The 26,363-nt window shown below is 43.4% G+C and overlaps 2 protein-coding genes across 4 annotated transcripts; one reads left to right on the forward strand and one right to left on the reverse strand.

The window, feature by feature from the left end:
• The first annotated feature begins 5,087 nt into the window (after positions 1–5,087).
• On the forward strand, positions 5,088–13,915 carry mmut (methylmalonyl CoA mutase). 2 transcript variants are annotated; one of them, XM_023800590.1, is made up of 13 exons: positions 5,088–5,190; positions 5,582–6,014; positions 7,191–7,558; positions 7,655–7,812; positions 8,012–8,183; positions 8,775–9,023; positions 9,564–9,675; positions 10,740–10,855; positions 10,977–11,092; positions 11,664–11,795; positions 12,146–12,293; positions 12,950–13,117; positions 13,441–13,915. In XM_023800590.1, exons 2-13 carry the CDS (start codon positions 5,624–5,626, stop codon positions 13,567–13,569), a joined length of 2,259 nt encoding a protein of 752 aa, XP_023656358.1. In that variant the 5' UTR covers positions 5,088–5,190; positions 5,582–5,623; the 3' UTR covers positions 13,570–13,915. The 2 variants fall into 2 exon arrangements, with proteins under 2 accessions (XP_023656358.1, XP_023656350.1); XM_023800582.1 differs by having other exon boundaries at positions 5,166–5,304.
• Positions 13,916–17,029: 3,114 nt separating this feature from the next.
• On the reverse strand, positions 17,030–22,509 carry LOC111837414 (uncharacterized). 2 transcript variants are annotated; one of them, XM_023799457.2, is made up of 4 exons: positions 22,251–22,509; positions 20,151–20,199; positions 18,550–18,672; positions 17,030–18,436 (listed from the first exon to the last, which is right to left on the reverse strand). In XM_023799457.2, exons 1-4 carry the CDS (start codon positions 22,314–22,316, stop codon positions 17,724–17,726), a joined length of 951 nt encoding a protein of 316 aa, XP_023655225.1. In that variant the 5' UTR covers positions 22,317–22,509; the 3' UTR covers positions 17,030–17,723. The 2 variants fall into 2 exon arrangements, with proteins under 2 accessions (XP_023655225.1, XP_023655232.1); XM_023799464.2 differs by having other exon boundaries at positions 18,550–18,654; positions 22,251–22,508.
• Positions 22,510–26,363: the final 3,854 nt, after the last annotated feature.

Here is a 26,363-nt window from a genome sequence, read left to right on the forward strand (position 1 = left end):
TGGGATGGGCTGCAGACCACCCCACCCCCCCCTCGCAACCCTGAATAGAACAAGTGGTTTCAGAAAATAGATGGATAGATGGATGGATATATGCCTAAACATTTCTATTCTATTTGTTTCTCATTTGCATTGTGACCAACTTCTTCCATGACATAACATCAAAATTGAAGAACTGCAACAGACACACCAACAGTTCAATTAAATATCTACTTAGTTGCAGGGAAACTGATACCTTGATTGTTAACTGTAGGCTACATACACCTTCCAAGTAAGCGGGGAACAGGCGATGTGGGATGCAGTCAACATAAAATCTGTATAGCTTAATATACCAGATCCCAGGCTCATGAAAACTAAACACTACCAAATAAACACAAAAGGTTATATTAGCATCTTAACTTTGGGGGAAAAACTGAAGCAAGCTTGTGGGTGATGTTGAGAAATAAGCGATGCCACTTTAAAACCAGAAGCACCGCCTTTATTTATAGTTTGCTGGCAGTGAAAACTAGTGATGGGAACTTCGGTTCCAATAACAGAACCGATTCTACCGAACTGTGTGTTTATTAATATCTTACTTTTATTGAAATTTTGCTCACCTTCAAGCCAGGTGAATGTATATCCACCTGTTAAAATGAAAAACAATCACGTAAGCAGACATCAACGTTTTGAATATAAGCAGCCGGCCCCCGAAAGCTCGGTTTTGGTCACCCACAGATTGGACACTTTGGGGAAGGTGTACGCGGGCAAAAGGTCAGGCCACCCCGAACACCAGTAACCGTCCTCTGTAGAGAAGCAGGGAAGCAGCAGCGGCGGCAGGAGGCTGCGGGACAGGAAGGTCCGGAGTGTCACTCGTCCCCACGGCCATCAGGCTCTTTAATAGCTCAACTAATTTAAGGTGACACTTCCTCTGACACCACCAGCAGAGTTCTTATGCAAGATTTTTATGTAAATAATAATAAATTTTACCAGTCCAGTATGCATCGATGGATAGATGTATTTATTCATTTGTTTATAGTTTTATTGTGTATTACCTTTTATTAATGTAGTTAACTTTTATCTTATTCTCTGAAAGCTACGGGATACCTGAATTTCCCAGAGAGAATAAATAAAGTATCTATTATTATTAATTATTAGTATATTTTATATTCAGTACTGTATTATCTGTATTATAGCGTATTTGAATTACGCAAGTTGTACAGTACCATAATTTGAAAACGCCTTTTAAACAGCTGTACTGTGTTTTGAAAGAATCAATAAAATTCAGTAAATAACAATTACGATTCACGTAATATACAAATGTCAGTTAGATGGAAACCTTCCTGAGACAGAAAGGGAAAAAATGGTTATAATGATCATCTGCTTATAGTGATCAATTTCACCAAGACAGATGCGATCACTATATGTGGTTTCCACTGTATTCATGTTTTTTTCTACTTTTGTTGCAGTAATTACTATTAGATACACCAGATTTGTGCCTGTTATTTTTTGCGCCACCATTAACTAGGATTATGGCTACGTTTTATTGCCTATGATAAATTTCACAGAAGTAAACCACAGCAGTAAATCGAAAATAGTCCTATTACCGTAATATGACCCAAGCCTACCCTGCACACTGGATGTTTCTCAATACCAAGAACACAAAGATCGTACTTGTGGTCTTGGCAAGAGTGGTTTTGCTATCTTGCCTCCTATATAAGAACAAATTTGGGATGCAATGACTTATGCAGGGACGGATTACGGACCAGGCCAGCGGGGCCGCTGCCCAGGGGTCCTTGGGGTGCAGGGGGCCCGTGGGGCCCCTAGCCCAAAACAATTTGCAACGCTTATCAACAATGTATTTTCGTTTGTCTATTTTAGAGGGCCTACATTCTTTGATCCTCTGCCTACAAGGGCCCCTGACCCTATAGAGCCTCTGATGGAAACATGGAGGGAGGGCGTTTGGCTGCCAAGGGCCCTTGAATTGTGGTGGTTGTGGTGGTGGTGGTGGTGGGGGGGGGGGCCCTCGCGAACGTTTTGCCCAGGGGCCCACACAACCCATAATCCGTCCCTGGACTTATGGGATTGTTCTCGTTTGGCAAGAATGCAACCGATGCATCCTTGATCTTTGGGGCGGGGCAAGAAAGACATTTGGGGATTTTTTCTGTCCGCTGTACTTCTGTTCTTAGTATTGGAACTGGTCTTTGGCAATAGGAGATGATGTAAAATGAGTATGCGAGAACACAGGTATGGTTAAGCATGCATATTGAGAAAACCCACTGTCTACACAGCCCTATTTAATTTAATTTGAAATTCCCCCATCATAAATTTCACCGACGGGTTACTGGACTGACACCGATAAAATTTGCCTCATAGGCAAATTTTAGAAAATCATCCCACACACCACAGTTTGAGAAAACGTGTACAATGTTCCTTAGAAGTTTACAAAAAGTTCCACAGAATATGTTTAGATCACAGGTGGCTGCGTTCACAAGATGGCTGCCACAGCCTCAAATTTCACCCTCTGCTCCCCCCCCCCCCCCCCAACGCTGCAGTTTAAATTTTGGGGCTCTGGCCTATCAGGTGTAGATTTTCAGGTGTAGATTTTCATCCATGTAATGTTTTTGTGGAGTGGTAATCAGATCCATCAAAGATCAAATAGGGCTATCTTGTTCATAAGGATCAACTTCTTATCTAAGGCACCATTGTCTTTGCTCTCACCAAGTACTATTGCTTCAATTTTAGGGGAATTTATCTCAACATTTGAACAGGTTACAACCCATACAATGTGTCGACAAAGTCTGGAAAAGGTCAGAAAATTTTTGAGGTATCATGCTGACAAGATTGAGTGTCTGAGGCTGTCCTTCTCTTTGCTATCACTCTGTGGTCTTATGAAATATTACATAACACTGTATAACAGTGAATGTAATCCTTAGGATAAAACTATACAGATGTAACCAAAATGTGTTTAATGTTTCTAATGTTAGCCTCAGAGTTTCTGTATCTTATGTTAGTCCTGGCTCCATGAATATGTGCCTTATTCAGCTCTGCAGCATATTGCTATGTTGAAGACCCAAGAATATCATTGGCTCTGTAGCTAAGCAACATGCGGCCAGACTGCTACTGTTCATTATTGAAGAAACACCTGCGTTCTTGTGGTAGTTCTGGGTGTCTTGCCTGGGTCTCTATCGTAATGTCCCTGGCCGGTTCTTGGGCTCTGTGCCATGAGTGTATAAAACATTTTGGAGCCCAGTTTGCTTTGTTTTCTAGATGGTTCGACCAAAGAAATGATTGACAGCCTGAAATTTATAGAGGTGGGGAAGTAATTGGACCCCAAAAAGACAGGGAATAACAGTAAAGACACATAGGGGCAAGAAATACCTGAGCAGAGTGATAACAGTTGGTCCAGAAAGATGATGCTTGGGACACCCCCTGTGACAAATATCTTGACAAGAGATGCAAAAAGTGTATAAAAATCAGTGTAGTCCAGTATGGGACACACTCCTGCAGGGTGTCCAGCCTTTGATGTACCATATGTGGATACAATAAAAGACTGACTGAATTCTATACAAGTGGCTTCTGACTCCCGATTTGCCTTAAAAGGATTAACCATTACAGTTTGGTGTGATTTTTCTCAAAATCCGATCAGGTCCAGATCTTTACTCTTACAACATGTCTGCAATATTTGAAAAAGATATCAAATACTTTTTGAGTTATCATGGTAACAGGATCAAGTGTCTGAAATTGAATTTTTTGATGTAACTCTGCAGTGCTGCTTCAGGTTTGAGCCTCAAGTTTGAGTCTCAAAATTTGACCACTTTCAGTTTGTCACCCATACAATGTGTCTGCAAAGTTTGAAAAAGATCCTTAAAATACTTTTACGTACAGTATTTAAAATACTTTCACCTCTCCCTTCGCTTCCACTAAGTGGTATTGCTGCAATTTTGGGATGAGTTGTCCAAAATGAGCTCAATCCCAGTTCCTCAGTCGTACAATGTGTCTACAAAGTTTAAAAAAGATCCTTCAAGTACTTCTTCAGCTATTGCTCTAAAAATATTAAGTGACAAAACTTGCTTGTTTTGCCATCACTATGTGGTAATGCTTCAGTTTTGATGCCATCTGTCTCAAAATCTTATCAATTCCACTTCATCACACCTCCGCAAAATGTGGAAAAAAAAAACATCTGTGAAATATTTTCTGAGTCACCAAGCATGTAGACACGTAGTGAAGTAAAGTGTTTGTGTGTCTGACCTCCCCGGGGATTTTTTATTACTGATGAGGCATGTAGCCAGGTTATAACCCCACACGTGAAATTTGCTTCTTCACTAGTGAAATCCACTGAAAGGAACCCAATAAGTGGAACCTACTGAGTGTGTCTTTGTGTGAGGAGTGGGGGGGGGTTCTCACAGAGTCTACTGACAGGGATGCCGGACCCCCCACACAATTTATTTCAAATTTTATAATACTACTACTATTACTAAAAATAATAATAGTGGCACTGTGACTCAGTGGGTATCACTCTTGTGTCACACCACCACGGGCTGGCCAGATTCCTACCTCCACTCTGAGTCTGCATTCCTTCCGCAGTACTAAGACATGTATTTAGGCTAATTAGTGTCTCAATTGCTCATAATGTGTATACCCTGTTATGCACTGGCATCACAAACAGACTCAGACAGGCTCGAGGCCCCTCCCCCATGACTGCGACTTGGTGATTTTTCTTCAATCAGCAAATGTCTTCTGTAAAAATAGCCTACAAAAGAAAATTAGTACAACCTTTTGCTTGAATTAGGAAAAAAAGCTAAATAAGTTTAGGTAAAAATTAAAGTATTTTGTAGTTTTCAGTATACATTCCATTGAATTATGTTGTAATATATAAGCATCGTTTGCATCACTAAACCCCCGGTTTTTTAAATCCATACAGGATGTTCCCCGCTTGCTCACGGCTACCTTATGTTGGGTAAACGGCCATGGAACACGAATGTTTGCGTTGCAATGCGCCGCATGGTGGAATAAAGTGGTATAATGTTTCATTTTTTAAGCAAAATTCACGATCGCCCCCTAGTGGGAAATTCTGGTTCCGCTGAATTTTTATTTCCCCGGTCAGAGGTTGAAGTTCGCCTACCCGTCCTCTGATTGGCTGAAGGCCTTGTGTTTTGATCGCTGATTGGGAGAGTCTCCACGCCCCTTAAAATAAGTTAAACAAGATAAAGCAAGGTCAGAATTCATTTTTCACTTTTTACTCAATTGTATTTTAGTACCTTTTCTGATCTCAGTGAAAATAAACAATAACGCAGAATTGCTGCGCCTGTCAGATTCGTGACTAGAGTGGTAAGCTGTCCGCGTTGGTTCTGCGATTTTCTAATGCATAAATAGGACGGCGATTCGTGCGTTTATTAGCGGTACAAACAGCAATAGTTGCTTTAACAAGTGAATAAAACTCTTCACGTAGCAACCAAAATCCTACATCCAAGATACTGTTTGATATCTGTACAATAAAGGTGTCCGTAGCTTTCATCTGCCAGCATGGCTAGACCTCCACCTCTTTCTTTTTTATATTATGTTGATCGTGTTTATATCAATACTGTGCGTTTCTGCGGCTTTGCAGCTGTCCTTTGCCTGAAGCAGGCGTGCAGGCCGGTGATCAGTCATGCTGGCGGCTCGGACGGCGCTTGCATCCCGGCGGCTCCTGTCAGCCTCGGCTTGCGCGCCTTGGCCGGACCAGCCCTGCCGGCGCTTCTGGGCCACGGAGCCTGTGCGGGCCGCCCAGCTGCACCCAGAGTGGGCAAAGCTGGCGAAGAAGCAACTGAAGGGGAAGGACCCCGAGGAGCTGATGTGGCACACGCCGGAGGGCATATCCATCAAACCCGTCTATACCCGTGCTGACTCGAGTGGGGTGTCCGATGAGCTGCCTGGGGTCTTTCCCTTCACCCGGGGTCCCTACCCCACCATGTACACGTACAGACCATGGACCATCCGGCAGTATGCGGGCTTCAGCACCGTGGAGGAAAGTAACAAGTTTTACAGAGACAACCTCAAGGGTATGCCTGCTTAAACCTTCACGCAGAGAGTAAAATGGCGAAGCCAGAACCAGCTGTACATAGGTTTACACAAGTCTTATGGTACATATGCAGTTTGTCTGCTGTTCAGATTGCCCCACTTTTTGGAAGCAGAAAATGCACACGTGGGACATGTTTTTATCTAAAATCGGGTCACCGGAAAATCTGTCATAGACACTTCGAGCTACTTAGGGTTTTACGAACTACTTTAAAACTGAAAGGTTCTTGTGTTTGGCCGAATAGCTCAGTTTTTCTTGTACTTTGGTTTGTTTCCTTGATTGAAAGACTCGCCCAGCTGTTTCACATTAGCATTAGTGACATATGCATGATTATAGGAGACTGACCAATCAGCACACAGCAAGAACTCAGCCCTTAAGTGAAAATCAGGTGCTTTTAATTGAAATGGTAGTTTACAAATCCTGTGCTAACTCAAAGTGTCCTCCCTGACATGGATTATTTGGTCACCCTAAACTAAAATGTATGCTGCATTATTATTTGTAATTGTTAGCCCCGCCCCTTATCATGTTTGTTCATAAAGGAGGTGTAGGACAGCATGGTGATTGATGACAGAGACGTAACTTGTTAAAGTCCCTTTAAGAGAGGTGCTGTAGTTCTCTCGAGCAGGGGTTCTGAACCCCTGGTCCACAGCCAGTATTCCACCGGGCTGTGGTTGGTTGATTTCCAAAAATAACCAATATACTTTTAAGCCATGAATTTTTACAACCCCTGACGCTCACATGTCCTGATTCTATCTGAAAACAATGTAAACGGCTAAACTTATTAAATCTGCCTCCCAAGCCGATATCCCTCTTGATACCTTTCACCGCCTACAGCGGTCCGTGGCAATTTTGTAACAACGTATGCTGGTCCTTACTCATCAAAAGGTGGAGAACCCCTGTTCTATAGGATACTATCTGATCTGAATTGCCCTGAGAAATGTCCAACCATACAATTTCAGAGTTGCAAGGTACTTTGGGGGGGAAAAAGCGTTTAAGAAAAATAAGTGCAGTAAATACATGTAGACACATTTTAATGTGATTTCTTCTTTAAATGTAAAGAATAGGTAGTGAATGAAGGTTTAATAGCTCTCATCAGCTGAATTGCAGTAATGTCTGTCTTTGTAGTATTATATGCTGGGTGTACGCTTTGCTTTCACAGCTGGACAGCAGGGTCTGTCTGTGGCTTTCGACCTGGCCACCCATCGTGGCTACGACTCTGACAACCCTCGGGTGCACGGCGATGTGGGGATGGCGGGTGTGGCTATAGACACCGTCGAGGACACCAAGATGCTGTTTGACGGCATCCCCCTGGACAAGATGTCCGTCTCCATGACAATGAACGGGGCGGTCATTCCCATACTGGCCATGTTTATCGTGACTGGAGAGGAGCAAGGCGTTCCACCGGAGAAGCTCACCGGCACCATCCAGAATGACATCCTCAAGGAGTTTATGGTCCGAAACACCTACATCTTCCCTCCGGAGCCTTCCATGCATGCCATCGCTGATATATTCGCCTACACTTCCAAGGTACCTTCCAGAAGAGGCATATCGTGTTAACCATTGATTAAACTTAGTCCTCCTTTTGCCTTTCATGGTCAACTCTCTCTTCTCTTCCCTCTGCAGTACATGCCCAAGTTTAATTCCATTTCCATCAGCGGGTATCACTTACAAGAAGCTGGGGCTGATGCTGTCCTTGAATTGGCTTATACCATCGCCAATGGTCTGGAATATTGCCGTACTGGACTAACGGCTGGCCTCACCATCGACCAGTTTGCCCCAAGGTGCATAGATAGGTGTCGATAAAAGGACTCGTTCAGTCTTGTTAATTGTGTGTTTTCGTTTAAGAATTGCTTTTCAATTCACTGGTCTTCAAAGCACTTTTTCTGGTGGGGGGAATGTTCGTGAATGGCACAGTGACATTCAAATGATGTTGATGTTGAAAGCAGCTTGATGTTGTGTCCATTGCTCTTTGTTGTGCAGACTGTCCTTCTTTTGGGGTATCGGCATGAATTTTTACATGGAAATTGCCAAGATGAGAGCTGGCCGACGACTCTGGGCCAGTCTGATCAAGGAGAAGTTTCAACCTCAGGACTCCAAGTCACTGCTGCTGAGAGCTCATTGCCAGACATCTGGATGGTCTCTAACAGAACAGGTAAGCCAGAGGGACGTAAATATAGAGGAGTTGTTTTTAGGCACTGGCTGTTGCTTAGTCCGTCATCCATCGCAATGTTTCATTGTAGACATCGCCCAACCCTAGAAGGTAGGCCTAAAATATAGGGAAACCTAGACCTATTTAAACATACAGTTGACCCCCCACTTCACAGGGGTTAGGGGCGCAGGCGCCCTGTGATCTGGAAAAACCACATAAAACTTTCTGGTCCCCTTGGTGAGTGAAGGAAGCACTTAAGCGGAGTGAAAAGATACAAGAAAACAAAGATACAAGTGATACGAAGATTATGGCGAGATGTGATGTGAAAGGCTGCCGTAAAACGCTTGGGCATCATCCAAACCAGCTCTATGCATTTATGAGTGAAACTTGAAAAATTCCCATTTAATTTCTTACGCCAACCCCGCAAAACCGCTATGAAGAAAGTTGCGATGCAGAAGGGTCGACCGCATTTACTAAAACCTGTGGAGTGTTGATGATATTAGAGTTCCTGTTGGTCATGTTTTAATATAAAATTGTAGGCGTCTTCTGAGTCCGGTTGCGGCCCGTTTTAAGTTGCGGTGTCCCCTGCCATAGGATCCATACAACAACGTGATTCGCACCGTGATCGAGGCCATGGCTGCTGTTTTCGGGGGCACACAGTCCTTGCACACCAACTCGTTTGACGAGGCGCTGGGGCTGCCCACCATCAAGAGCGCGCGAATCGCCCGCAACACACAGATCATCATCCAGGAGGAGTCGGGCATCCCCAAGGTAGCTGACCCGTGGGGGGGGTCATATATGATGGAGTCCCTCACCAGTGACATCTACAACGGTGCCCTCAAGGTAAGGAATCCCCATGACCAGTCCTAACTCACATGTACCTAGTCTAGGTCATTTTGCTGTTTTTACCTGTGTATTATAAAGCCAGTAGGACCAGGTCATTTATACAAGGTGGTGTGTTGGGCTTAACATGTTTTAACTTACAAGTGCAGATCCAGCTGTATGTCCTGCATGTAACGCTCCTCTGACTGCATGTTTTGTCATATTGTCCTTCTTTAATCTCCCTTGGCTTCATTTATCATTTTCATGGTCCTTTAACTGAGGTTTTTAATAAAGTCATGCCAGACGTGTTTTAAGTTTTTTTTTTTTTTTTTTTTTTTTAAATCAAAAACTAATGTTAAACACCTTATTTTAGATTGGTTTGTCTGTTTATAGCAATTTCTAATTATTTATGACAATTTAATTTTTGTATTTGTTCAGTTTGTTTTCTGTCCATATATAGCCCGGTTGCTGGAATGATGTTCAAAGGCAACGTAACTAACAGACTAACCTGGGTATGTTGTCTCTCGTCCCTCTCTCCCCCCCCCCCTCCCCTGGTCCCAGTTAATTAATGAGATCGAGGAGATGGGCGGCATGGCTCGGGCTGTGGCGGAGGGCATCCCCAAACTGCATATTGAGGAGTGCGCCGCCAGAAGGCAGGCCAGGATAGACTCAGGTACCCCAATGAATCTTCCATGACACCTGGACACCTGGCTGATATGCACAATATCAAGGGGGGGGGGGGGGCAGAACTGCTTGGAGGACACAGTTTTCAAACTAATGGGAAAAGGGTAAAGTTCAAGTCTAACAGATTTTTACCAACAAATTATAAATTTGTAATAAACATATATTAAAGAATTTTAATAATAAGCCCCAGAGATCATCCTGTACTGAGTAAATACGGTAGTTAGAAGGATTTTAGGTACCAGAACTTTGGATTGAAGGGCCTTTGAGAGAGCTGAATTAAAAAGGTGCGAAATCCTAATCAAAGAAACATAAATATGTTGGTTAACTACACCACCCTGCATTGCTGTGCCCCCCAGCCCATACAGGCAGTCTGTCCTGCCTGAGCAGTACTGCTCAAACTCACACTCCAGAATCCTCCTAGCAGACCTTCAATACGGAGGTAATTAGTGTGATCGGGGCTTTTTTTCCACCAGAGGTGCTTGTAGACTAGTGATGCTACCCCAACCCAACTAAATGCCCTTGATCTGAAGTAAATGTAAAATTTATCTTTGCAGGCAAAATGTGTTCTGATTCAATAATGTCTTTGAGAGTTATTAGTGGAGTAGTATGGATTGTGTGGGTGTTCAGATATAATTGAGAAGCGTGATTAGTGCTGTTGAATAGGGGTCCCCCCCCCCCCCCCGAACCAGTCTGTGGCCAATATTCAACTGGGCGGCAGAACGCTGGGGGTTTTGCGGAGGGGTTGGTTACTTTATAAATACTTCTAAATAAACTATATGTTTTCATTTTTTATGACCCCTCACATTCACATGCTCTGTTCATATTGACACCAGTAGAAACCCCTACTGTTGAAATTTCAAGTGAAAACTGGACTGACAGCCCCCTGCTGGGAGGAGTGTGTGTTGCAGTTATGTAGTTACATGTGTATATATTTTCCACTTGATTCCCCACAAGAATTGTATCCATCCATCCATCCATCCATCCTTAGTATTATTATTAATGTCTTTGCTATTTAGCATCATCTTCATCACTCTTCTGCACTTCCTCCCTCAGGCTCTGAAGTCATTGTCGGCGTCAACAAGTACCGGCTGGAGAAGGAGGAGACCGTGGAGGTTCTGGCCATCGACAACACGGCCGTGCGCAACAAGCAGATTGAGAAGCTCCAGAAGGCGAGTGTCTGACTGTGTCTGTCTGCACGACATCAATATCCCCTGCGGACTATGCATCTGTGTGTGTGTGTTACTGTGATGTCTGTGTGTGTGTGTCTAACGTGCCGTACCCTGTCACCAGGTGAGGGAGAGCCGTGATGCTGAGGCCGTCAGGAGGTGTCTGTCCGCTATAGAGGAATGCGCTCGCACCCGCAGCGGCAACCTGCTGGCTCTGGCCGTGGAGGCGGCGCGGACACGGTGACTCAGACATCCGGGCGGATGAAAGGAGGCGGGGCCTGCTGGGCACTGACCCCAAACCGTGCGGCTGCTTTGCTCTGATTGGACATGAGCTTTTGTGATGACAATGACTATCTAGCTACTGAATCGGCCATGCTTGGTGTAGAGAATACTGTGTGTGGCCACTGGGAGAGTGACGTGATACCATTCCAGAGGCTGCATGGCCATTAATGATAGAGTTCATGTGGTTTAGAAGTGGATCTCAGGGATGATTACAGTAGACAGGTTCAGAAATACAATCTTTTAAATCTTCATAGAAAGTAAGGCCCTTTGGAAATGCAGGAGTTAATGGACCACAACACTCAGAGGGTGGATGGATGATCAAAGGACAGACAATTTATTGATTGGAAATGGGAAGATGACAAGGAACTGACACCAAAATGTCTCCTATATTATTATATACATATATTTTTTTTTGTTTAAAAATGATTTACTCTGTGAGAACTTCAATGTTGTCTATGAAGGGGCTCTGGGGGTTTGGGTTAGAGTTAGACTGACTGGGTTCATGTGCGTCGTGTGTGTGTTCCTCTAGCTGCTCCGTCGGTGAGATCACAGACGCCATGAAGAGCGTTTTTGGCGAGCACAAAGCCAGCAGCCGCATGGTGAGCGGAGCGTATCGAAGTGAGTTTGGGGAGAACCAGGAAATCACCGCTGCACACGGCAGGTAAGCTGTTTCTGGTCTATATTAACCCAGAATCCATTTAGTGATTTTTCATGTGCGTGTTTTGACTGTTCAGCTACTGTCCCTGTGCTGTCGATGGTGAGGATCACACCCCCAAAACTTGGTGTACAGTTATTGGGGGGGGGGGGGGGGGGCAGTAGATCTAATCACATGTTTACTGTTTCCCCCCCGTATGGCACTGGATAGGTCTAATTACAGCTCTAAGATGTAGGATGGACCTCGGGATTCTCTCAGGAGCTGGGGGGTGTTTTGTAGATCAGAAAGACCTCCCTACCTTTCTGTTCCATCAAAGCTGATTTTCAGAAAATAGACCCCACTTTACCGTTTTCTAGGGTTTTGCAATTTAAGAAGCACGAAGGCCGCAATCCTCGCCTCCTAGTGGCCAAAATGGGGCAAGACGGGCACGACAGGGGCGCCAAGGTCATCGCTACGGGCTTCGCCGACCTGGGCTTTGATGTTGACATCGGGCCCCTTTTTCAGGTACATGTGACTGACACTGAGAAAACGACGCCCAGCTAGACTCTCTGCTGTTTAATCGGATTCATCATGAAGAGGTTCATTCAGGCTGCTTTTAGGGGGAGCTGAGTTTTGGATGCTTTTGGTTTGTGTTGTCAAACTGGCATAAAATTCATTCCTGTTCTAAAATCTGAATTATCAGATTACATACAACCAGACAATAACTGCCTGATTATGCAGATCTTTTGTCAAACCAAAATACCTCGGTTATTTGTGACAAATCAGAACTCTGTGTCCATTTGTCTTGCTTTCTGTGTGGTGGTCTGTCTCTGAGGGGAACATGTGCAGTTATTAGAGGCTGCAGCATAGTTGCTGAGATGAGGCATCAGACGGGAATTGGAGTGTTTTCACCATTTGGCTGTGAGTCAGCGAATGCTGTGAATGTAAACATTCAGCTGAAGTCCAAAATACACCCACACTGAGTATTCCAGTGTTCCCACACTCCCACACTCAGTATTCCAGTCTTCCCATACTGAGGATTCCCACACTGAAGTATCTATAGCTTTTCCCAGATAACCGGATTAGGCTGGTTATGCTTAGCAGGTGTAAGTAGATGAAGAGGTTATGGGGAATGTGGGGCTCGAACAGGTGTAAATGTGCCACCCGCCCCCCCCCCCCAGACCCCGTTGGAGGTGGCCCAGCAGGCCGTGGACGCAGACGTGCACTGTGTGGGCATCAGCACGCTGGCCGCCGGCCACAAGACCCTCGTCCCTGAGCTGATCGAGGAGCTGAGGAATCTGAACCGGCCCGACATCCTGGTCATCTGTGGGGGGGTCATCCCACCGCAGGTGAGTGGCGAGGGGGCTCAGAGTGATTGTGGGAGTCTGCATCTCAGAATTGGTTTTCTTTCCTTAAATGAGTATTTTTCCTTGGATGCTCTTCTTTCTGGTTGTGTGGGAATTTCATGGCTAAACGAAACAGTGACTGTACTGTTACAAGACAGACTAGAGTGGTCATCCTTGGTCTTCACCATTGCTGCTCGACTGTAAGCTCTGCCTCCTCAGCTCTTGGGTTAGGGGTTCCGATTCCCCCCCTGCTTTGTATGTGTGGAGTTTGCATGCTCTTGCTTTTGGTGTAATTCAGTAATGTACCCCCCCCCCCCCCCCCCCAGGACTACCCATTTCTCTATGACAAGGGAGTGTGTAGCATCTTTGGTCCGGGGACAAGAATCCCTCAAGCTGCCGTGGAGGTCATTGACAACATTGAGAAGAACCTGGAGAAGAACCGTCAGGCCTTGTGATCATTTCTCCAGATGAAAGAATGAAAATCATACGTTTTTCTGTGTGATGCTTTCAGAAATGACACTGCGACATCCTGGAAAAAACTTCAAACACCGTGATGTACTTCTCAGATGATTAATACCACAGGTTCATCAATAATGCAACACAATCAAAATAACAAAAATTGTCTGAACTCAGATGCCATTTGTTCTTTTCATTATAAACACTCAGAATGGATCTAGAATTGAAGTAATGTTGCAGTTATGTGACAGTAGTTATCTTAAATGTGTCTGTTTATATGATATGTTCTTTTTGTGAAGAATGATGCTTATGTTCCTAGGACATTAAAAGTGTATTATAAACCCATTGCTTGCATGTCATTTGCAGACAACTTATGAATTTAAGACGTTCCTGATTAGACTTACAGATAAGACTCTGGTTTGTTCTTCAAACTTTAAGGGGATTCCATTACATTTCACTATCTCATTATATTTTAGGGTGCTTTTCCACTGCAACAGGTACCACGCTCTAGGTACTTCCACTGGTGTGAAAAACTGGTACCGGTGCAAAATGATGTCATCAAAACAAAGGCAGGGTGTTTGTACTGATTTCAAAAATGGCTTTTTTAAGGGTATTATAGGATTGGTCATGAGCGATTTTATCGACATTGCATGTGATAATGTTCATGCAGTTTTTACATCATGAGGACCATGATAGGCTGATCCCAATCCAGCTGCCTATTTCACCGTTCAGACATTATAGCGGGTGCCCGGCTGCCTTACTAGTGGTTGCCCGGCGATCTGAAGGAGCGCCAATACTGGCACGTCATCACCTCCCTGCTCCCCGGTCGTGACTCATATTTTATGACTTAGACTGTGTGACTTTGCACTTAGCCATCTCTCCGATTTGACTCTCCCTGCCGGCCCCTGGAGGATGGGCTCCCCCTTTGAGTCTGGTCCCTCCCAAGGTTTCTTCCTTCTCAGGAGTTTTTCCTTGCCACTGTTGCCTGTGGCTTACTCACTGGGGGCTTTGGGTGGGGATGCTGTAAAGCGCTTTGAGACAATGTAATGTTGTGAAAACACGCTATACAAAAATACATTTGTTGTTGACAGTTGGATCCTAGCAGAGATGTTTAATCTTGGAAATCTGCACTTGGCAAGAATTTTCTGTAACAAGGTGGGAGTTGGGAGCAGGAGAGCTGAACCTTAGTAGACCTCAGGATTGTAGACGACTTGGCAAAGAGACAAGGTAGCATGCTGATTTCTGCTGGGATGGACTCACCCGATGGATCAAATATTGTACCCTGAAGGTGGCACCATGTATCAGGATCTTAATGCACCACCACACAGCAAGACTGGAGACAGAGTGGTTTGATGAACATGAAAGTGAAGTTGAGCATCTATCATGGCCTGCACAGTCACCAGATCAGAATATTATTGAGCCACTTTGGAGTATTTTGGAGGAGCGAGTCAGGAAACATTCTCCTCCAGCAGCATCACATACTGACCTGGCCGCTGTTCTGCAAGAGGAACGGCTCAGGATCCCTCTGGCCATTTGCAGGACTTGTATCTGTCAGTCTCAAGATGAACTGATGCTGTATTGGCTACGAATGGAGGCCTAACACCATACTAATAAATTATAGTCTAAACTAGGGCTGCAACTAACGACTATTTTGATAGTCGACTAGTCATCGACTATTAAAACGATTAGTCGACTAATCGAATTATAAATTGCATAATTATAAAATGGCTCCTATTTAGCTACCAGCTTTTACATTTAGCATGAGGTTATTGTTCGACATCAATGCCGCAAAACAACACATGTAAAATGGGGAAAAGGCTGTCGTGCGATTGATTGTGCAAATAGATTTAACACGAAATGGGAGGTTTCTTTTTAGAGATTGCCAAAAACTAAATAAGTAAGTATAGGGTGTGGATTGGTCACACATGGCTGATACCCGATCCGTCAAATAGGTCTGGATCGGCACCGATCCGAATTTCTGATACAATATTTGTTATAATCAGGGCTGCATATAACTGGTACGCAAGTACGCATTCACCTTTTATAAGCGATACGTGCGGCAATCTTTTGCTGTGACAGTGCAAATACGTATTTTATGTGCATTTGTGCTGATATGACAAGAAATTATCATGCATTTTAACCTGTATATGCTAATTCGTACTTCATTTGCGGTATAGGGGTTAAAATGCACGGTCATTTCTTGTCATATCAGCTATTTATATAGCCTATGTTTACAAATAAAAACTCATTTTAAAGCAGGCTGAAAAATCCCAAGATCCTGACCCAGCTTCCCATTGCCATTCCTCTGTTAACAGCAAGAAAATGGACTTAAACTGCTGTTATTTATTTTTAAGGGAGCATAAGCTCTCGCAGCACTTGCGACATCGGAGCCACTCTCCTGAATCTTGAGCTTCAGTTTTGCCTTCTTTATTTAAGCAATGGGTTTTCTACACTGTTTTCTGACCTTTATTAGCTAAATTTTTAGCGAATGAGACACTTCATGACACACCACCGACTTCCAAACAAAAATACGGTCTATTCTGATCTTTTTTGAAAATGTAAAATATACTACTACTAGCCTATTATTATGCCCTATTATTATTGTTGTTGTTATAATTATTTATTATTATTATTATTTATTATTAGATACGCCAGACAACAAGAAGTCCGTGCTATTCACCCTTTTGTAGATCTCGTCTTTGTTTTCGGACATTAAAAGCCTTTGAGACTTTAGAGCGTTTAATATGCGACGATGCCTGATTTGTGGCCACCATTCTTCTACCTGTTACCGAATGCTATTGCGCAAGAGCGAATCTCACCTGTGTGGTGTATTGGTGCAGTCTATTGGAAAGCGGTAGTATTGCACAAGTATAAAGGAAGGAAAACGTCTCACTCCGTTTAAAAATACGTCTGGCGACAATTATCGACAATCAAATTCGTCGGCGACTATTTTTATTGTCGATTTTTGTCAACAATGTCGAATAATCGTTGCACCCCTAGTCTAAACCCAGGTGTTTGTTTCATTGTGCAACCCATGTACGTATGAATGATACTTAATGGCAGGGATTTTTCCACACAGCATTATAAAAATACAATAGCTTCCTCTTCAACAACATCTCTGCTCAGGATAAATGGTTGGAGAATGGATAGAGGCAAGTACTTGAAGATGGTGTCAGGCCTTCTCTGGTTAAAGGAAGACAGGAAGCCTCTTCCACAGTATCCACAAGTGTTCCTGTTTCCTGACTGATTTGAGGCTCAAACCTGAGGTGGAGCCAAAATCACATGATCAGCACACGGCCCTCAGTGAAGCAGGGTCTCCCGCTGGCGGTCTGGAGGGAGAAGGGAAGCAGCTTCAAAGGTGTGAGAGCAGAACCGGACTCGTCACCCCCGTGTGAGTTTGTAAATAGCCTGGCCCATTGTTTAATATACTGTGTGTATAAATCAAGCCAAAAAACAACATAATTGCAAGTATTTTATTTGTCGACTCGTGGCAACTGCTGTAACAAACCCTGTCTAGCAAGCAGCTCTCATGTCCTGCAAAAGATGATAATAATTACTCTGCAGCCAGACACTGAACTCGAATTTTGTCTTGTACATTTTCAGCTACAGACATTATTCGCTTTAGAAGTGAAAACCAAAAAGTATTCAGCACAAAGCTTTGTCAGAAATGCCCTGCATGAGGGAAGAGATTACAGATGTGCACCGATGATGTGACCCAAACTCGTCACCACACATAAGTGAGCTGGTTTCAAAGAATATAGAAATTAATATGAAGCGTGAATCATAATTATATTCCTCTGCAGATTATTAAAATACTGCAATGGCATGAGAAGTATACTTTATAACAAAGTGGACAACAGAAAATTCTCCTAAAGCAATCAAAATCTGTTTCATCACAGACGAGATGAGAAGGACCTTCACGTCAGGGATACCACAACAAAAGCAATGCACTTCAAAATATTAAAAGATGTGCAATTTAAGTAATTACTTTCAGAGGAGACAAAGGAGATGTGCATCTGCATGTTAGGACATTTAAAGCTTCATTCCCTGAGGTTATGATCTGATGTCGAACCCAAAAGCAGGACTTTAATCCCCCCCCAGAACAGTTTTATAGCGTGAGAACATTCCAGACGTATAAAACGTCACCTCCCCATCAATCCAACTTGTCCCCATGAATTTGCTTGTGCCGCGTGAGGTGGCTCGAGGTCCGGAAGGCCAGCCCACATTTGGCACAAACACAGGGCCGCTCATCTGTGTGGATCCGCCTGTGGATCTTCAGGTGGTCTAGCCTATTTGTGGCATACTCGCAGACGTCACACTGCAACGTTTTGGGGTGACGGTGACGATTCAGTTCACTGCGGGTCCGAAAAGCACGGCCACAGTCCTGACATCCATAGGGCTTCTCACCAGTGTGAATCCTCATGTGGCAGGCCAGACTGTCGGAGCGGGAGGTGACATAAAGGCATTGCTGGCAGCTATATCTACGCGTCATGCTGCCCAGGCCACTTACGCTCCACTCAGACTTGCATCTCGAAGTGCTTGATTGATCCTCCTTGAACTCTCTGACCACAGGAGTGACACGGTCACAAAGCAGGGAGCCCACAGAGCTCTTACCCACACACCTCACGAGGACAGAGTCCGCTCTGGGGGAGGAACAGTCACGGACTGGGCAAGATCTATGGTCTCTCAGCTGACGCTCTGTACTGTTCATCTCAGTAGCTTGAGCAGGGCTCTCCGTGTTCCCCTCCACAGCCTGCCTACAGGGGGCGCCACCTTCGTGTCGCCCTTTACTGGTCCTTCTACTTGCGCCTCTGGATTCCCCCGGCGACCTCAGCGTTGGGTGTTCCTCTAACTGAGGACTCCTATCTGCATAAATATGAGTGTTTGAACAATTTACTCTCTTCAGGGTATTGAACAGTCCTACCAGTTACTTTTGAACATGTTTGGACATTACAGTTTTTAGCATGAACAACAAATACCTTTCTCAAATGGCTTATTTGTCTTCTTGCCCGTTGATCTTTGACCCAAAGCCCGGCAATCTTCCTCATCTTCATCTACAACCAATATACTGACTGGAATATTACCTGCAAGCCAATCAGAAACTAATAAAACAAAAATAAATAAAAAAATCGAGAGGGCAGGATTTAGTAATTAACTGGAAATAATACTATAGCTGATGAACTGTTCTTTAAGCTGAAAATACACTGTACATAGTATTAGGAGAGTCTGGATGTATGTGTATTGGCTTTAACATTGTATATACAGCTACACACTAGGACTGACTGCATTCTGTAGTTGTGTGTGTGTATGTATGCACTCCTGTATTTAGTGTTTTATTTATAGAGTGTGTATGTACTATAAGTGTTAAGAATGTGAGAGTTGTTTTACTTGCTGATATGTCTTTACAGGCAGCATGGCGGCTGCTGCGTGAGTAGCCTCACACCCCCAAGGTTGGGGGTCTGAATTCCACCTGCGCTCTGTCTGTGAGGAATCAGCATGTTCTCCCACTGTTGCACGTTTGCAGTTTCCCCCCCCCCCCCCACAGTCCAAAGACATGCAGTCAGGCTAAGGGCCTCTAAATTAATCATAAGCCGGGACTGTGTGTGTGACGGACTGGCATCTGGCCAGGCTGTACTCCAGCCTTGGGCCCTGAACGGCCAGGGACTGGCTCAGGGGCACCGGGCTCTATTCAATTGTCCAAAACGGTGGTCACCGCCAAAGGCTGCATATTGCTTTGACTGACAGTACGCACTCGTGAACTTGGGAAGCTGAGGAACAAGGAGCAATGCTACACCATAAATATGTCGACAGGCAGCTCCGTTTCCCAACCGAGATCACTACTACATCTCTCCGCCCTGACATAGTGGCGTGGTCCACCAAAGCGAAATCCGTGCTCCTCATCGAGCTCACAATACCAGCAGAGGAGGATAGAGGCTGTCTACGAGTGGAAAAAAGCCAAGTACTCAGAGCTGGCTGCTGGGTGCCGGATGGCTGGCTGGAAGACTAGCATCTATCCAGCAGAAGTTGGATGCCGAGGCTATGTAGGGCTGTCAACTACACACCTTCTGAGGGACGTAGGAGTGACCGGAGGGAACATAAAGAAGACAACCAAAGAGCTGGCAGAGGAGGCTGAGAAGGGGAGTGTTTGGCTTTGGCTGAGGAGGAAGGACAAGTGCTGGGGAAACAACTAACCCCAATAACAGCCGCAGGGAAAACACCTATCAGCTGCAGGGGTGACAGGGAGACGTCCCAGGAGACGTTCCAGGATTAAAAGGAGCGAAAGGTTGATCGGTGGTTCCTGGCTGCCGATCCTGCAGCTGACCCGTGGGCACCGGAGAAGGTGTGACCAGCAGCAATGCCTAGCAGGCAATTCCATCTTCCTGTACATACTACTGTGACTATGGTCATGTTACCATGGATACCCAGATGTCACAAAACATACAATCAAGCGCTGTCATTGATCGTGTCAGGTCTTGTAGAATTGTACGTTTATATTCATTTTAAATTTTTATATTCATTACACATATTCATATTAAAACAACTTCTAATATTCATTACTGGTTTATCAGCTATACCTTACCAAGGAAGAATACCAACTCCTCTTGCTGTTGGGACATGGAACTCATTTTCTGTTAAAAGAGAATAAATAAATAATTTTATATATTCTCAGCATTGTTTTAGATCATTCCCAGATTTATTATATACACTCGTTGGCCACTTTATTAGGTACACCTATTCAATTGGTCAATAAAGCAAATATCTAATCAGAGCAATAGAAAAATTCAGATACAAGATAGGAGCTTCAGTTAATGTTCACGTCAAACACCAGAACGGGGAAGAAAAGTGATTTAAGTGACTCTGAATATGGCACATTTGTAGGTGCCAGATGGACTGGTATGATTGCTTCAGGAAATCTCTAGGATTTACAAGGAATGGGCCAAAATCAGCCTTGTTGATGGCAGAGGGCAGAAAAGAATGGTCAGATTGGTTCCAGTTGACAGAAAGGCACCAGTAACTCAACCATTCATTACAACCAAGATATGCAGAAGAGTATCTCTATAGACACAACATGTCAAACCTTGAAGCAAATGGGCTACAGCAGCAGAAAACCACAGCGGGTGTCACTCCTGTCAGGTAAGAACAGGAAACTCAGGCTAGTGGGCACAGGCTCACCAAAACTGGACAACAGAAGATGGATCATCGCTCAACTGTCTCGATTTCTGCTGCGACATTCAGATGGGAGGGTCAAAATTTGGCATACACAACATGACAAAACAGATCCATCCTGCCTTGTATCAACACTTCAGGCTGGTGTTGGTGTAATGGTGCGAGTAATATTTTCTTGGCACACATTGGGCCCCTAAGTATCAATTACGCATTGGATAAATACCACATCCTACCCGAGTTGCTGCTGACCATGTCCATCCCTTTATGACCAGTGTACCCAGCTTCTAATGGCTACTTCCAGAAGGCAAAAGGGGGTCCAACCCAGTACTAGCAAGGTATAGAGAGTAAAGTGACCAGTGAGTGTATATATGTTAACTAACTCATCTTTGATCACTTCATAATGCGTTAATGTGCCAGTGTAGTTACATAGTTCAATGGTCACTTGCTTTTGCATGCTTATTTTTATTTACAATCATCCATCCATCAACCACGATCCAAGTCCAGGTGGGACCTTATATTACATTTACAGTCACACCAACATGTGACCTGGTCAAAGTTGCTTATAAATCAGTACTTACAATTAGAGCTGGGCGGTGACCAAAAAAACTATATCAGGGCATTTTTCAAAGTTATATCGGTTTCACGGTACATGACGGTATTTTTTTTTTAAAAGTATGACTAGGACACATTTTTGTTTTACGTTTTTGTATTGTTCTCACATTAACTATATTTTATTATCCATTGCGCCTATCCGCTACCTTAATGATAACATAAGGCTAACGTGTTTGTTAGCTAACTGCTTATGGATAAATGGCTAATGCCAAGGTGTGTGCCGGCCAAGTTAACATTTTTGAACTGTGTGAAGTGTGGTGAATGAAGCAAAAACCGCACTGTTGGTATCTATAATGGTGAAAATGAGTATCTAATTAGATTCTAATTTTAAATATCGATTAGAATCGATTTTTTGGCAACCCCAGTGTCTCCAGCGTCAGCTGTATCTTCCATTTCAGATCTTTCGCGGGACATTCTCAGCGCAGTTTTCAGCTGCGACACTTTCCGAACATTGTTTAGGCTATTTAAACCGGTATTGCGGTATAAGAAAAATTCACATCATAGGAATAATAAAAATTCCGCCCAACACTACTTACATCAAACAGCTTCATACAGCACATACTTAAATAGCACAGTAATCCTATCAACAGCTGGTTCAACGCTTAATTTCCCCCACTATTAACATCCACTCTGAGATCTGCATTTTAAGGGAAATAATCAAAGTACTGTATACTTAAATTATATTGGGCTTTTTAAAGACTGTGTTATAATTTGCCAAAGGCCAGTGCATTATGATCACCTTCCTCACAAATCCCCGTCTTAGACAAAATTGGCAGACAATCTTCTGTTGTCTGCCAATTTCTTTAGCAACGCTTTTTTACCAGTCGATTTACAACTTTTATCCAATCATTCTGCTCGGAAATCTTTAAAGTTAATTACATTTGCTCAATTGCACTCTTACCGAGATCAGCGCCTCTGGTTCCCGCTTCTCCGTTACCCGCGATGCACCAGGTACGGACAAAAACATCACGTTTAGTTTTCGGGATGGGCATTAATAGTGCGCAGATTGCGTTCCCTTATTAGCAAAGGCGTAAGAGAGAATTTGATATTGGGCGGAGTGGAAATGCAAATAATTTGGGGGGGAGATGAATGAAATAATCCAAATTAAACATTGGGAGCACAGGTTCCGCCGGTTTCTACGGCCCTGCTTATTAGTCGGTTGTATATATATTGTAATGGTGGTGTGGGTGGAGGTGGGAGGGATTGGTGTGGAAGGTAGTAGTTAATTAAGTGGCTACACCTGGGTTGTTAGGGATGTGGTGTTAAAAGAGGGAGAACGGAGAATGCAAGAAAGTGGGGTGGGGGCAGCCGCGCCCGATGAGAGATCGCTTGTTAGGCACAGCACGCGTTGGTTCTGGGACGGAGGTACCGCCCGTATGCCGTTTAGGGCTAACGGCAATGACGCCAGATAGCGGGCTGTAGTGATGGGAACTCCGGCTCTTTTCAAAGATTCGGCTCTTTTGGATCGGCTCCCTTTAAAGAGCCGGCTCTTACGGCTCCCGAATGGCTGTTCGTTTAGTATCACTTGGATGCTTATATTTTAGCCCAATTAAGCAATTATGAATGGTTTGTGTATAAGCAATTTCTTATTCATTGTTTTCAGACATTACGTATTTTTATGCATTTTTTCATTACAAAAAATACAGTTACCCCTCCAGTTGCACGGATGGGTGGGTGGTTCTTGTATGTCTGTGCAGGTTTGTTGTTGACCCTGCTCTAAAGGATATATTAGATAAGGATCATATTACAAATTCTGCACTTTGCAGTCTCCAATATCACTGAAATGCAACCAGATGCTATATATCTATCCTCTGCTCCTTACGCACGCGTGTTGCACGACCACACAATCGCGCAGCATTTTTAAGTGCATTCAAGGTGATCGGCAATTTAAATGCAGCCCGAAAAGAAGTCGTGTCTTTGACCATAAATAACACCCGACACAGCGGCACGACAGAAGCCGCCTGTAGTACATTAAAGTCCCTTAGATCGCAATGTGAATGGTTTAGGAAATACACCACGCAACCATCAGCACCGCGACGCGGGTTTAATTGCTTTACCAAAATTAGGGGTGGTATAGGAGACGTCCTTTAGGAGATTAAGTACTGCTGTAAATTAGCTGCTTTCACTTTCAAATATTTGGTCTATCTCTTTTAAGCGCTCACGAGCGGTTTGTGCAAAAAGGTTAACATGGGGAAATTTTAATTTTTGATAAGACAATCAAGTACAGGTTCGTATTCTTCAGAAATCGCTGCCTTTTATAGGTGGTTCGACATATCGTGAGCTAAGGAACCTTCTACACATTAGGCTGCATGACCTGACAGGTGTTCCGGGCAATTCAGTTTCCCTATGTTTCCCCTGTCGCGCGCTGTTGTTTTCATGTCTTTTTACGAAGCTCTTGAGGTAAACAAGCCATATATTTTAAAACATCACATGCCTTTTCGATGTTTTTTGTTTTTACAGATAATAAATGAAAGTATTTAATTCGCTGGATAGACATATTTCTTGATGAAAACGGTATAGTATTGCTTATAAGACTACATTATTCGTGACGATCTACTTTATTCACATGTAATAATGTACCTGAGTGATTTTCAGACATCTCACATACATATTTGCCTAAATATTAGGAGAAACATTATTTCCTGACATCCAGTATATTTGGTTCCCCCCTGGTAAAACAGGTATACAGCAACTCTGGGCCTCGGCACTAATAACAATACAGTATATTCACATGTAATAATGTACCTGAGTGATTTTCAGACATTTCACATACCTCTTTGCTTTAATATTAGGGGAAACATTATTTCTTGATAGACAGGGGAAACATAGGGAAACCGATTTGCCCGGAACACCTGCTTCTGAATACAATATGGGCACTGCGTGAAGCTGTCCGCGTCTCGCCGTTACGCGGTCAAATAATCCGCGTTTATCAGATCACGTTTAGTAAAATAACTCCACTGCGCGATCGCGCGTAGGACAATGTTTTAGTAGGCTACAGGTTTGTATTAATTGGTTTTAGTACAGGACGTAACAAAATACAATGAAATTCTTACTTTCCCATAATGCAAAAAAATTCTCATATCATATGAAAGTCCAGACTTTCACTGTATCATTTGCAAGAAAATGCACTTTGAAAACCATGTTATTTTTTGTTATACGAGTTTGACAGGCCATTTCTCAGAATTTTCTCATAATCATAATGCTCAAGTTTTATACCACATGAAATCAAGGTCCCAGGCTATTTCCAGGTCAGCTTTGTATTGTACTGTACAAGTAAAGTGAAAATTGAACGAACAGCCGTACGAAATGAGTGTTGAGAAATCTAATTGATAAATTATTCTAAATGTGACTCCACGTGTACGGCCAGTTTAAAATAAAGAACGCCTACAATGAACCATACAGTATATGGGCATATAACCTCCACATTAACACAGGTCGAAATATATTGTAGAAACGTTGACGTATACCCCTATATTCTGATTCCTATTTGTAATTTATTTTGCACTATACGCTTGCATTGTTATTTTGTAACTGCATTTTGAAATTAAGAAAGATAAAAAAACTAATTTCACCGAGAATGATGTAATGTAACGTCAGATATAGCTGGATGTAAAAAAAATATTTTTTTAATTTGGTCATTGTCCTCTCAAAGACTCCGCTCTGAGACGCTGAACTTTTCCATTAGCAGCTTAAGTGTCACCTTAGATACAAACCTCTTTTTCAAAGTGCATGTAGATGCAATATCCAAGGTGTGCTTCCTGTAGATACCTAACAATGTCAAACTACGACGTTTCCTTACTATTCACGACATTGAGAAACTAATGCATGCTTTTGTACACAGTAGGTAAGATGACTGTAATGCTCTATCCGGGAGCACGAACCACACAATAAACACCTTGCAGCATATTCAAAATGCAGCAGCACGTATATAGTCACCAGAAGCAGGAAGTTTGAACATGAGACACCTTCTCTTAGTTCCCTGCACTGGCTTCCTGTCAGGTTCAGGACTGACTCAGAAGCTCTCCTACTTACATGTAAGGCACATAACTCATGCTCTCTGCCTTCCTTCCCACATGTCCGGATGGCGCCTAGAGTGGGCATCACCTGAGCTGGAGTCCTGTACTACAAAGCGGGGTTACTGGCTTATAAGGGTAAGTTGTCGGATTTCAGTCTCATGGAGGGGGTGACATCATGGATGTGACTTACAAACTGCAACATTGTAGGTGCAGCCTTCAATCTGCCCCCCATCGCAGGCTGGCATGGAGAACTGACTCATTGATGGACTTTGGCTTTGACCTTGACCATGGTCTACACCTTGCATTGGGGGGGGGGGGGGCAGCCATTGACCATGGACCCCCAGAGGTTATTTTCCTCCCTGCTTGGTAGATTTTGGTTCCTCTCCTCCATTGTCACCTGGCTTTCTTTCTTTCATTTCTTTGTCTTTCCTTTTCCCTGTTTTGAATGTGGGAATGTATCACAACACACACAGGTAGAGCGTCTTGGGGCAATTCTGTTGTGAAAAGTGCTATATAAAAATAAATTGAAAGAGCTGGGCCTGGTATGGGGCAGGTAGCATATGCAGTTAATGCTGTCTCACCTGTTATGAGAAGAGTGGCAGTGGTGATGAAGAAAGTGGTTAGATCTGAAAATGACCATCAGCAAAATAATTGCAGTCCTCAGATCCCATTTATACGTTAACAGGAACACAGGGCCCGAAGTCATTCAAGATTGAAAAGGTTTTATTTACTATTACGTTTTATTTACGTTTATTTATTATTGCGTTTGGAACTTACCAGGCCAAGGCAATTACAAATAATATGAAATAAACAATATATAAATGACGTGAACAATAGGTGTATATAAAAGTAAACATACAAAAATGGTAAAATTATTCAATGGATAAATTATAAAGAGAAGGAGTTTGTAAAAATAACACATCAGAGAGATTATTGTACGTCTTGGCATATTACATAGAATAATGGATTCTAATGGATTTTGCAATAATAAGACACAA

This window comes from Paramormyrops kingsleyae, chromosome 19, assembly GCF_048594095.1.
Source record: "Paramormyrops kingsleyae isolate MSU_618 chromosome 19, PKINGS_0.4, whole genome shotgun sequence".
NCBI classification, from domain to species: domain Eukaryota; kingdom Metazoa; phylum Chordata; class Actinopteri; order Osteoglossiformes; family Mormyridae; genus Paramormyrops; species Paramormyrops kingsleyae.